Genomic DNA, 13,390 nt, shown 5'->3' with positions numbered 1-13,390 from the left:
CAGGTGAGGACCCTTTAGGCTCAAGCCCCAGCCCCGGCTCAGCTGGTTCTGGAGGCGGGGAATCCTGTGGAGGCTGGGATCCCTCAGGTTCAGCATCCGAGTCCGAATCCCAGGCCATCACAGCGCCCAAGCCATGAGTTTCTCCTGGGAGTGACATGCTGGCTTGGGAGCCCACAGGCTCCATGCTGCCCCAACAGTCTGCCCACCGCCTCCCCCTCAGATGTAGGGCGGCTGAGTGGGAGGAGGTAGGCAGACTCCTCGGAGGCCCCACGGATTGTCCTGCCCCAGCTCGCCACACCCTACGGGCGGCTGGCTGCGCCCCTGGGAGCAGGGCACGAGCGCCACCCCAGGCGCCCAATCAGCTTGCTCGACCGCTGTCCACCATAACTATACACCAGACCAAATTATACTCCAGGAGACAGAAAGTTATTCAACAGAACCCACAAGTGACCTCCTATAAACTAGGACTTGTCATTTGCTTCTTTTGTAAAGCTTTATATTAGGCCCGGGATAGCCAAGGGAAATAATAATGCAATATTTAAGGAAGAAAACCAAGAGTAGCATTGTCAACATTATGATTTTTTCCAGAGGGGAGAAGCTTTAGACAGACTCATTTCAGATGGCACAAGTTTGAAAACACACTTTCCTTGGTCCCGGAGAGTGTGTTTTCAAACTTGTACCATCCGGGACCAAGGAGAAGAGTCGGTGGAAGAGGATTGGAAAAAATTTAAAGCATATCTTCAAAAATATTGTAAAATTAAGGACTGTTAGAAAGATGTTGGAAAAAGAAAATTAGGTGGTTTTGGTAGAAATGACATAAAGGACTAAGTAAAAATAAGTTGATGAAATTGACGAAAGAGAGGATGTTAAATTACAATATATTATATTAAATTACTTAAATGAAAATAAGGTTGGAAGGATTTGCTGAAATAATGATTTAAATTGGAATACAAAATTGGGAGGTGAGAGGACGTCAAGGAAACAAGTAAAGGAAGAAAGTTATGTAAAGGTTTAACCAGTTCTTTTTATTTTTTAAGCGAATGTATTTTTCTTTTTTTATTTCTTTTTGTCTTTTTCAGTTGTTGTTGTATTTTCCTTTTTGTGTTTTGTATTGTTCTTTTTTCTTTTTGTAACTCTTAAAACTTTGAATAAATATTATTATATAAAAAAAGAAGAAAAGACACTCTCAAAATCAAGCAAGCCATTGTTTCTGCCAGCCGACTACTGAACACACAGTGTCATGTAGTTGTGGAGTGAGCTACCGAAACAGTATGCATTAAAATTCCTATATTATCATTGCTATGAGGCCTACCCACCTGTGCCTCCTTCCCTCTCTCAAGGGAAGCTGTTAAATGGGAAAATTGACAATATGGGACATTATAAATGACGCTGAAAGCCCTGCAATAGCATTCGAGCAAGCAAACGACAAACAAAAGCTTCACTACCAAAACCCACACAGCTCGGCACACTTACTGCCTGTAGCCTTATCTAGACACAAGTGTTCAGGAAGCAGCGGCAGAAGCTGTGAAAAGATAAGGGGGCCACTTCTCAACAATTCGACCTACGTTAGGGCTTTCCTGTATGCCGGCCAACCAACTGACCAGCCCACCAGCCAACGGTGTGTTCTCATTGCCAAAACAGCCAGCCAACAACAACGATAAGAGTGCTAAAAGTAAACAAAAGGGGGAAATGTGGGGAAACACAGACTCAGGGTGGTCATTTCTGCCTTACGTGAAGCTAGAAGGTGCAACACCGAGTTAAAATAAAGTTCTTGATGAAATGAAAAGTAAGTTCTTGGAGCCAGAAAACAAAGGCAGTTTTTCTTTTCTTCCAAGAGGAGAAAATTAGACAAAGGCAGGAAGTTCTGTCCTTCCTTTATCCTACTGGATTTTGAGTTAAAAAATAACAAAGTAGACACATCCATCAAGATAACAGGGAGGGGACCAGAGAGGTTATGTTTGTTTCTGTGATAGCAGATATATATTCCAGAAAAGTACCTTCTATATATTGAAAGCCCCTCTTTATGCATTTCTTTGATAGAAAGATATTTTAAAATTAAACAATCCTCTAATTTTGTAGTATCATTCAGCAATATATCGTTGCCAAATTGATGACTAGGAAACTATTAAATATTTAAGACACTTTTAAAAATCTCTTTAAAATGTCTAGAGGCTAAAATACTACTCCAAGATCCTACAAACCCCCTCACCACAATGACCAATGAGAGCATGACATAGGTTACGAAATAAACCCTACCCAATGGTCTAAGCTGTGGTCTATACCACCTTTTAAATCCATCTCGGCGGAAACAAGGGAACTCACTTTGAAACTTATTTATAGATGGTACCTAACACCATGTCACCTAAATGCTGGAGAGGCTGCACCACTACAGGCACATAATTCCACATGTGGTGGGAACGCCCCCAAATCCACCCCTTTTAGACATCAGTCCTGCAAAATAACAAAACATATACAGCACAAGACAATGATCTATCCCCCCAACAGCATAAAAATCAATATGACTAATATGGCACACACCCCTCACACAAACAAACTAACCATACTGCAACTAACCAAAAATAACCAACCAAGCTCTGGACCCTCATATATCTCACAATGCCAATAAAACTAAATATACAGTCGTACCTTGGTTATCAAATGGCTTAGTTGCTGAACAAATCGGCTCCCAAATGCCGCAAACCCAGACGTAAGTGTTCTGGTTTCTAAATGTTTTTCAGAAACTGAATTTCTGGTGCAACTTCCACTTGACTGCAGTAAGCTCCTGCAGCCAATTAGAAGCCATGCCTTGGTTTTTGAAAAGTTTTGGGAGTCAAACAGACTCCGGGAATGGATTAAGTTTGAGAACCAAGGTACCACTGTATATATATAAAAATAAAGGGTGTACCCACGTGACTCACATAAAAACCCCACACAAATACTATCCAATAGAACAAAAGATCATTATTCCCCCCCCCCCCCAATCTGACTCTGGGTTTCCCCAGAGGAAAGGTGTGGCGAAGCCTGAAGTTAGGCCCATTAATTCCAATGGGTCTACTCTGAGCAAAACTTTGTTGAATACTACCCAGTATGTTGCAGCGGCCAGAATGTGGCATTAGGACAGGGGAAAACCCAGCTTCAAATCTCTTGTCAACTAGGCTGAACTCAGAGCTGTCACTATCAAAGATGCCAACCTAACTTTGCAGGGTTTGCACTCTCTTGTCCTTGAAGGAAGGGTCAGATAAATGAAATAAATTGTCTGGACTCATTTAATTGAGGAGATTTATATTACTAAAGTACACTGCCATGTATTTTGTCATCACCCCGGACGACAGAGAAACTCGCTATTAACCATCATCATTAGAATGGTAATTTCACAAGGCATAAATGTCCAGCTTTGAAATTGTGCTTCAGATTAATTTATTTTTTCTTTATGAAGGATAATATAGTTTTAGTCATTCTCTGGGAGATAGCTAATGATTTCCGCCCACCTGCACAATGAAAATCCACTTGTGTAATGGTTTCCTCTCCCCCCCCCCACTCCCTGCACACACAAAATCTGCTCCCCATCAATATCCCACTAGATTTCACCCTCTGATTTTAGATACAGCTTAATTCATGCATGTATCTTGTTGGTTGTGCTGATTGTACCTCGTCTAGTATAAAGACAAAATGTAGTAAGTTAAAATCTAACTGTTACAGGCCTTGTGGCATCAAGTTGCCGATGTCGTAAGAAACACTGACTTCTCGGGACTTCCGGTTGACAGCGATCCGAGCGCAAGCGGGGATTTTCCCTCTCGGGGAATCCCGGGTTTTTCGGAGGATTGGGGGTGTCACAGGGTGCAGTGACCCCTCGAAGTAGTGTCAGGAGGGTGTTCTGACACTCAGGTTCCCGCAGGCAGCCGAAACGCGAACCACCCGGCCGTCAGGTAACTCCTAAAAGGGGTGAAGAGAACGGCGGGGGGGGGGGAGAGCGGGCTGCAGGGAGGCCATAGCTACCTCCGAGAAACGAAGCCCCGGGCTTGCAAGGAGAGCTCTCAATTCTCGATTTGGAAGAAATTCGGACTTAATTGGATGTAAAGAAGGAATTTAAATTAAGGAAAGAAACCGGATGAAAAAATTTGAACTCACGAGACCGGCTTTTTATCCGCAACCAGCTTAGATGCATGCAAACAACAAAGCGATCAAAAGTGAAAGTAAGTTACTGCTGGCGGCTGTTGTTTCTTCTCCCCTTTAACTGGATAAAAAATAACCCTTTTGGGAAGATACAAATTAGCAAAGAAGATTCAAAATAAAAGGGGGGACAGAAGAACAAGACGGAGTTATTTAAGTCCTTTTTGGAGCTTGTGAATTTGAGTTGGAAGTGTAAGGAAAGGGAAGGGTCGTTTTACCATATGTGGTGGGAGTGTAAGAAAGTAAAAGGTTTCTGGGAAATGATATATAATGAGTTGAAAAAGATGTTTAAATATACGTTTGTGAAGAAACCAGAAGCCTTTTAGTTGGGAATCACAGGAAGAGAAATCAGTAGAAGTGACTATAAACTTTTTCAATATGCAGTGACGGCGGCAAGAATCTTAATGGCCCAAAAATGGAAACAAGAAGAACTACCAACACTGGAAGAATGGAGACGGAAACTGATAGACTTTGTTGAACTAGACAAATTGACAGGAAAAATTAGATACCAAAAAGACCACAAGTTCACTCAGGACTGGAGAAAGTTTACGATTTATCTGGAAAATATTTGTGTTGAGCAGACAACGCTAGTTGGTTTTAAAGAGGCTTTGTGAATGAGAAAGGGTATTGTAAAAGGGAAAAGAGCCGTAAAGATTTACAAACTGGCAATACAGTTATAAAGGAAATGTGGAATAAATATAAAAGTATGAGGATTGCGGAGGGGGCGGGGGGAAGTCTAAAAAAATTGTTTATCATTTTGAATATGAGTGTGTTTATATAATTTGTAAAAGAAAAATTCTTTTAAAAAAAATTTTAAAAAAAAGAAACACTGACTTCTCAAATTAAGATTTCCCATGTCAGCCGTCTGATTAACCGAAATATTTCTCCTGTGGACTCTGCTATGCAAAGACTATATTACCAGTTCTCTGGGCAGAAAACTTTCTTCCTGGCGAGCGATGGTGAGGGAGATGATCTCTCCTTGCTTTGTGCTCCTCAGCATACTGACAAGCTCCTCCTGGGTTCTGCCAGTGATGTCTCTACCATTCACCTAAAAGATGCAGACAAACACAGATAGGGGGAAAAAAGAGGAATTAACCAGAAGGTTTTGAAATATATCCTACTGAAACTTTATGAGTGCAGTCTGCCCTATTAACAGTGTTGGACGCAAGCGTTACACCCTCACTGGCTGTTGAATTAATGGATGTCTGGATCTGGCCCAGAACAGAACAGAATATTTTCATCACTACAGCCTCCTAAGTGTGTGTGCATTGCAGAATTCAGTGCATCACTTAGCCTTCACTAGATTAGAACTTGGTTTGTTGATAAATTAACATGTGTCATTAAGGTAGGATGGGGAATATGAAGGAGAAATGATTTTGGAGGAGATAGGGAAAGTGTTTGTAGAATTTGTACTGTTAACACAGAAAGGGGTCAAACCATCGCAAGAGGTGTTGAAATTTTGGGAGGTTGGGTAGTTATAATGGAATGGTCTCGGTGGTGGGGGGCACATTTTTGTTTTTATTTGTTTATGATTATTACTTTGACAAAATCAATGAATAAAAAGAATGTATAAAATGTAAATAAATGTATAAAATATAAATAAGAGAATGGAGGGGGGGGGAAATAAAGGTAAAAAAGAAATTGGCTGGTGTGTGTGTGATACACTTGGAAGAGGTCCTACTGAACTCAGGTGTCATGATGAAGTAACATCAAGTATAGGCGTCCTGCTACTTCTACAGGGTTTACATTCCAGGCCCCCGTATGCATAAGTGAAATTGTGCAATGTGGGAGACCCTCTAAACTCCATTTAGACACCTTCTCTACTGCTCTCGGGACGCAGGTGGCGCTGTGGGTTAAAGCCTCAGCGCCTAGGACTTGCCGATCGAAAGGTCGGCGGTTCAAATCCCTGCGGCGGGGTGCGCTCCCGCTGCTCGGTCCCAGCGCCTGCCAACCTAGCAGTTCGAAAGCACCTCCGGGTGCAAGTAGATAAATAGGGACCGCTTACCAGCGGGAAGGTAAACGGCGTTTCCGTGTGCGGCTCTGGCTCGCCAGAGCAGCGATGTCACGCTGGCCACGTGACCCGGAAGTGTCTCCGGACAGCGCTGGCCCCTGGCCTCTTAAGTGAGATGGGCGCACAACCCCAGAGTCTGTCAAGACTGGCCCGTACGGGCAGGGGTACCTTTACCTTTACCTTACTACTGCTCTCTCTTCAACCCATACCAAAAATTATGTATCCTAAATATTTCAAAGCTTTGGGGCAGGCACTGTTGCTGCACTATTCTGTGCATGAACTGCGCAGGGAGACTGAGCAGCGTAAACAAAGCCTGTGCTCACTAATGTCCTCTTTAGCCTCTGGGGAGAGTCTCCTCGTGAGTCGTGAGGACTCTCCAGCTCTCTCCCGCCCAGTGGCAGAGCAAGCCGATCAGGCGCCTGGGGCGGAGCCTGGGGGTGTGGCCAGCTACCCACGGGGCAGGGCCAGGCGGGGGAGGATGCTCCGCGGGGCCTCCGAGGAGTCTGCTTGCCTCCCCCCACTCAGCTGCCCTACAGCTGTGGGGGAGGCGGCGGGCGGACCGTTTGGGCAATGTGGAGCCTGTGGGCGCCCAACCAACCACGTCTTTTCCAGGAAAGATGCATGGCTTGGGTGTGCTACAGGCCCCACAGTGAGTGCCGCCCGGGATTTTGTCATGCCCCCGGGGCGGACCGCCCCCACTGCACCCCCTTTCTCCACCCCTGCTCCCTCCATTTCCAGGTTTGAATAATAATAATAATAGTAATAGTAATAATAATGTATTATTTATACCCCACCCATCTGGCTGAGTTTCCCCGGCCACTCTGGGCGGCTCCCAATCAAATGTTAAAAACAGCACAGCATTAAATATTAAAAATTTCCCTAAACAGGGCTGCCTTCAGATGTCTTTTAAAGATAAGATAGCTGCTTATTTCCTTCACATCTGAAGGGAGGGCGCTCCACAGGGCGGGTGCCACTACCGAGAAGGCCGTCTGTCTGGTTCCCTGTAACCTCACTTCTCGCAATGAGGGAACTGCCAGAAGGCCATCGGCGCTGGAACGATGGGGGTGGAGACGCTCCTTCAGGTATACAAATTACTAAATTATTTAACTACACGAATATGTGGTCACGTGCGAGTCGAATGTGCCTAAGTGGGGAAGACACTTGTACCTTATGTGTGTAGTCTTGGTTGGTTGCTTACACACACATGTACACAAGGGGGCCTTCTGACCAAAATGAAATTGGCCCAAGTTAGAAGGTACAACAGGGAACAATAATTCCCTACCACATAACAAGGGGAACGCATAACAACTCCCCAGGGTTTTGCAAACTGTCTGGCAACTCTCACCAGTGTAGCTTAGACCAGGGTCAGCAAACTTTTTCAGCAGGGGGCCGATCTACTGTCCCTCAGACCTTGTGGGGGGCTGGACTATATTTTTTGGGGGTGGAAATGAACAAATTCCTATGCCCCACAAATAAAACAGAGATGCATTTTAAATAAAAGGACACATTCTGTGTCCAGGGCAGCTGTTTACCAGCTCCATCTGGTACGTAGGCTAAGACCCTACCTGCCTGCGGTCTGTCTCGCCAGAGTGGTGCATGCTCTAGTTATCTCTTGCTTGGACTACTGCAATGCACTCTACATGGGGCTACCTTTGAAGGTGACTCGGAAACTACAACTAATCCAGAATGCGGCACCTAGACTGGTGACTGGGAGCGGCCACCGAGACCATATAACACCGGTATTGAAAGACCTACATTGGCTCCCAGTACGTTTCCGAGCACAATTCAAAGTGTTGGTGCTGACCTTTAAAGCCCTAAATGGCGTCAGAGCCCCAGTATACCTGAAGGAGCGTCTCCACCCCCATCATTCGGCCCGGATGCTGAGGTCCAGCGCCGAGGGCCTTCTGGCGGTTCCCTCATTGCGACAAGCAAAGCTACAGGAAACCAGGCAGAGGGCCTTCTCGGTAGTGGCGCCCGCCCTGTGGAATGCCCTTCCAGCAGATGTCAAAATGATAAACAACTACCTGTCATTCAGAAGACATCTTAAGGCAGCCCTGTTCAGGGAAGTTTTTAATGTGTGATATTTTACTGTATTTTTGGTTTCTATGGAAGCCCAGCTAGATGGGCGGGGTATAAATAAAAAAATATTATTATTATTATTATTATTATTATTATTATTCTACTCATGTAAAAAAGCTGATTCCCAGACTGTCCGCAGGCCGGATTTAGAAGGCGATTGTGCCTGATCCGGCCCCCGGGCCTTAGTTTCCCTACCCATGGGCTTAGACTGAACAGGATTCTTTGCTAAAGTATCTCGACATCTTTCTTGTAGCTGCTATGAAAATGGCAATGTTAAGGTCAAGGTCTTAGGACTGGCGCTCTAATTTGCAAGCACTTTGTTATTAAAACATGGAGTGAGAGCAAGTTTTACTGGCTTCTGGGAGAAAAGGGCCCCTACATTTTATGCAGTAACTGTCTGGAAGATTTAAAGTCAAGAAATAAAACTGATAAAGAGCACTTCCAATACAGGCACATAATTCAGGTTCATGAAATTGGTAGCCACACAACTAATTTCATGTACTCAAAGAGACTTTTGTGTTCCTTGAACAGCAACTCAGCCCTGACCCCAAGCTGTATGGAAACCTAAATCTCACTAGTCCTCAGGCATCATATTCCATAACCCTCAAAATAATAATAATAATAATAATAATAATAATAATAATAATAATATTTTCTTATATACCCTCCCCTCCCCAGCCAAGGCCAGGCTCAGGGCAGCTAACAAGCAAGAATTAATTCTTAATTCTTCTAAATTAAGAATTAGAAGAGAATGTATCAACTGGTGTGCTTTGAGTAAACGAGAAAGTTCCCTTTCACCACATGTTCTGTTAGTCAACATTAAGAAGTGCCCTAAAATGCACACATCTGGTACCCTATTATCTACGCAGAGTTTACCCATTGAAATTAATGGACCTAAGCTCATCGCGTCCATTTACTTCAGTGGATCTACTCCAAGTATTAATATCAATTGGTTTTTTAAAAAAATGATCCACTGCACTTAAACCCACTAAAAGATAACGTTTGTGGTGAGCTGCAAATGAACATTTTCCAAACCTCCAGTATTCTGTCTCCCGACTGCAAGCGGCCATCTTTTACTGCTGCGCCACGAGGTAAAATGCTTTTCACAAATATTGGACCCGGACCATGAACTGAGGAGTCTCTGGTAACCACAGTGAAACCAAGTCCTTCAGGGCCTAAAGTGCAGACACACAGAAAAATATTTGAATCTCACACTACTTTTGCAGCACCTTAATCAAGTATGAGCACAAATACAGTGGTACCTTGGTTCTCAAACGCCTTTGTACTCAAACAACTTGGAACCCAAACACTGCAAACCTGGAAGGAAGTGTTCCAGTTTGCGAACTTTTTTTCGGAAGCTGGACATGCTCTGTTTTGGGTGTTACACTTCCATTTTGAATGCCACAATTCCATTTGAGTGTTACACTGAGGTCTGTCTCTTTCTGCTATTTATTTTGCATTTTTGTTTTTGCGGCTTTTTTGTTTGTTTTTGTGACTGTGCGGAACCCAGTTCAGCTACTGATTGATTGATTGTGTGACTGAAGTACATTGTTTATTGCTTTCGTTTTATGGATCAACGGTTTCGTTCCATTGTAAAATTCGTTTGAAATTTCTGTTTCAGGGGTTGTTTTTAAAAGTTTGGAATGGATTAATCCCTTTTGCATTACTTTCTATGGGAAAGCGTGCCTTGGTTTTGGAACGCTTTGGTTTTGGAACACACTTCCGGAATGGATCACCGTATTTTCTGCTCCATTAGACGCACCAGACCATAAGACGCAACTAGTTTTTAGGGGAGGAAAACAAGAAATAAGAGAGCAACGCAAAGCCTCCTGCGCTAAGAGGGAGCGCTCCTCGCTCTTCGCTCAGGAGACTTTGCGGGGCTATCCCTGAAGCCAGGAGAGCAAGCAGGATCAGTGCGCACCGATCCCTCTTGCCCTCCTGGCTTCAGCGAAAACAAGCCTCCTGGCTTCCCCCCCACCTCCCGGCAAGAGCCGCACACTCTTTAAAGGGAGCGCAGCTCTTGGGGGCTTTTCTGGGAGGTGGGGGAAGGGACAGAGCCGCGTGCTCTGTCCCTTCCCCCACCTCCCGCAAAAGCCAGGGATAGCCGCATGAAGCCTCCGCAGGGCAGCGGGGTGAAGGCTCCCCACTGCCCTGCGGAGGCTTCACACCGCTAAGGCAGAAGCTAGAACAGCTAGAGGGAGTGCTGTGCAACACTCTCTCTAACTGTTTTGCTTCTGGCTTAGCCTCTCAGCCTGCATTCGCTCCATAAGACGCACACACATTTCCCCTTACTTTTTAAGAGGGGAAAACTGTGTCTTATAGAGCAAATAATACGGTAAGTTTGAGAACCAAGGTACCACTAGATATGAAAGTCATTTTAAAAAACATCAGGAGGAGGTTTAACAGACCTTTCTTGAGATCTATCCTTATCCTTTTTGCATTCTTCTTGCTGCCGAAACCCATCAGGGGCGATAAGGTAGGTGATGATGGCTTCGTACTAACTCTTGAAAAGCTGGGACTCTTGGCAGGATGCACCCCAGGCTCTAAGTGGTTTGTTCCGGACAAGTCCATTTCCCTTGTCACTGGCTTTGCATAGATGGGAGGTGGAACCTTTGCTCTCGAAACATGTTCCGCGTTATCTGCTGGATATAAGGGTGCGATGGCGGACTTTTCATATTGTTCACGGCTGTGCGGAGGAACCACTTCCAAGACGATAGTCTGGTATTTCATGGCTAGCCGAAAGATATCTTGCGCTCTTGAGAAAACAAGACACAGGAGAAACGTATGAAGATCTGGAAAATGTAAGCCATGTTAGACGCACACAGGGACAATGTAGAAGTTGCTTTGCAGAAAAGGCTTTTAAAGATCTTTTTCAAAGAGTTCCTTTTCGTTCTTGTAAGAAATTGTTGTCACTTTGCAGTTGGCTTTCTTTGACAAAAATCTTTGTTATTTCCCACTTTTATGGCACTTCATTTCTCCCTTCAGTTTACAGAGCTCTAGCCTCATTTTCTGCTCAAAACTGTGAGATAGGCATTCCTCACTGAGATAGGAGGACCTATTGTTATCAAGGGGGACGCAGGTGGCGCTGTGGGTTAAAGCCTCAGCGCCTAGGGCTTGCCGATCGAAAGGTCGGCGGTTCGAATCCCTGCGGCGGGGTGCGCTCCCGCTGCTCGGTCCCAGCGCCTGCCAACCTAGCAGTTCGAAAGCACCTCCGGGTGCAAGTAGATAAATAGGGACCGCTTACCAGCGGGAAGGTAAACGGCGTTTCCGTGTGCGGCTCTGGCTCTGGCTCTGGCTCTGGCCAGAGCAGCGATGTCACGCTGGCCACGTGACCCGGAAGTGTCTTCGGACAGCGCTGGCCCCTGGCCTCTTAAGTGAGATGGGCGCACAACCCCAGAGTCTGTCAAGAGTGGCCCGTACGGGCAGGGGTACCTTTACCTTTTTACCTTTATTGTTATCAAGGGGGCACCATAGAGGAACAGGGATTTCCACACAAACCCCAGGACTGTATCCACTGCAACACAATGACTCCCCAAAGTACTACTATGTGTGCAACTTGTGTGTTCATACACACACACACACACACACACACACATATATATATATATATATATATATATATATACACATATATACATACAGTGGTACCTCAGGTTACATACGCTTCGGGTTACATATGCTTCAGGTTACAGACTCCGCTAACCCAGAAGAAACAGTACCTCGGGTTAAGAATTTTGCTTCAGGATGAGAACAGAAATCGTGCAATGGCAGCGCAGTGGCAGCGGGAGGCCCCATTGGCTAAAGTGGTGCTTCAGGTTAAGAACAGTTTCAGGTTAAGAACGGACCTCCGGAACGAATTAAGTACTTAACTAGAGGTACCACTGTATACATATATACATATATATACACACACAAACATATACATATACATATACATACACACACACACACACACACACACACATATATATACACACATATACATATACATACACACACACACACACAAAATTAAACATTTTGATGTGAATAAAAATCAGTAGTTCCAAAGAAAGACCTATTTTAGTTTTACACAAAACACATCCTTCACCACAGCAAACGCTTTCCTTTTTGAGTGTATTGAGAGAGAGAGAGAGAGAGTCTTCTTTTTTTGTTCACATGGAGTTATTTAAAAAACAAAGTTAAAAATACAAGAAACAAAAAAAGGAGCTCGCAACAATACACAGATCACTAAGCAAGAGAAAAAGTAGATTCATCATATTTCTTACGGTAGAATATATATCTTCTGGGATGTCACCATCCACCATATTTAATAAATATGTGTTTTATGAATAAATTACTTTACATTTTTACACATGAGCATTATAATTTCAAAAACTACTGCATGAATAATTGGGGGGGGAAAATATTTTAAAGCACTTCTTTAAAAATCTAAAATTCTGGTAAATGCTGTATCCCTAATTATTATAAGACCCGCAAGTAGTAGTAATAATAATAATAATAATAATAATAATAATAATAGGAGATAAATCAGCAGAAATTCCTTGAACACAAAATATAATAAAGTAACTGGCTATGCTTTAAAAAGTAATGAAAAGATATAACAAATTCTAAAAATTCTATCAGAAATAAATATCTAGCCTACTAAGCTACCTATAGCAAGCGTGCTGGCTTGCCCCATTACTGAGGTGCCAGTGCGCACAACATGTTGATGTGTGGTGCACACACCTCATGGCTTGCACACATGATGTCAGCACGTTGCACGACATGTACACATTGTCATGGAATATTGAGGGGGCCCATTTCCCTCATAAAAAATTTTGGGGAGGCCTTCGGCCCCTCCTTGATGGCACCCCTGATCTATAGGTAACTTACCCAAAAAGGGTTTTCTTAAAAAACTCAACCCAGATTGATGAAATTATTTATGTTTTATAACTGGGATCAGGTTATGAGTCTCTTAGGTAAAGGTAAAGGGACTCCTGACCATTAGGTCCAGTCATGACCGACTCTGGGGTTGCGGCACTCATCTCACTTTATTGGCTGAGGGAGCCGGCGTACAGCTTCCGGGTCATGGTAGTAGTATGGTAGAGCAGCACACGGAAACGCCGTTTACCTTCCCGCTGGAGCAGT

At 44.1% G+C, this 13,390-nt stretch overlaps 1 protein-coding gene across 2 annotated transcripts in view; it reads right to left on the bottom strand.

The window, feature by feature from the left end:
* Positions 1-13,390, bottom strand: part of PARD3B (par-3 family cell polarity regulator beta) — a 652,714-nt gene that overhangs the window by 436,581 nt on the left and 202,743 nt on the right. For both annotated transcript variants that reach the window (XM_079976360.1, XM_079976361.1), the window contains exons 8-10: positions 10,669-11,015; positions 9,296-9,435; positions 5,090-5,218 (exon numbers count right to left, since the gene is read on the bottom strand). In XM_079976360.1, coding sequence (XP_079832486.1) covers positions 5,090-5,218; positions 9,296-9,435; positions 10,669-11,015 — 616 coding nt within the window. The remainder of the gene's footprint in view (positions 1-5,089; positions 5,219-9,295; positions 9,436-10,668; positions 11,016-13,390) is intronic.

The sequence above is a fragment of the Podarcis cretensis genome (assembly GCF_951804945.1).
Source record: "Podarcis cretensis genome assembly, chromosome: 1".
Classification (NCBI taxonomy): domain Eukaryota; kingdom Metazoa; phylum Chordata; class Lepidosauria; order Squamata; family Lacertidae; genus Podarcis; species Podarcis cretensis.
This window is presented reverse-complemented; position numbering and strand designations above follow the sequence as displayed.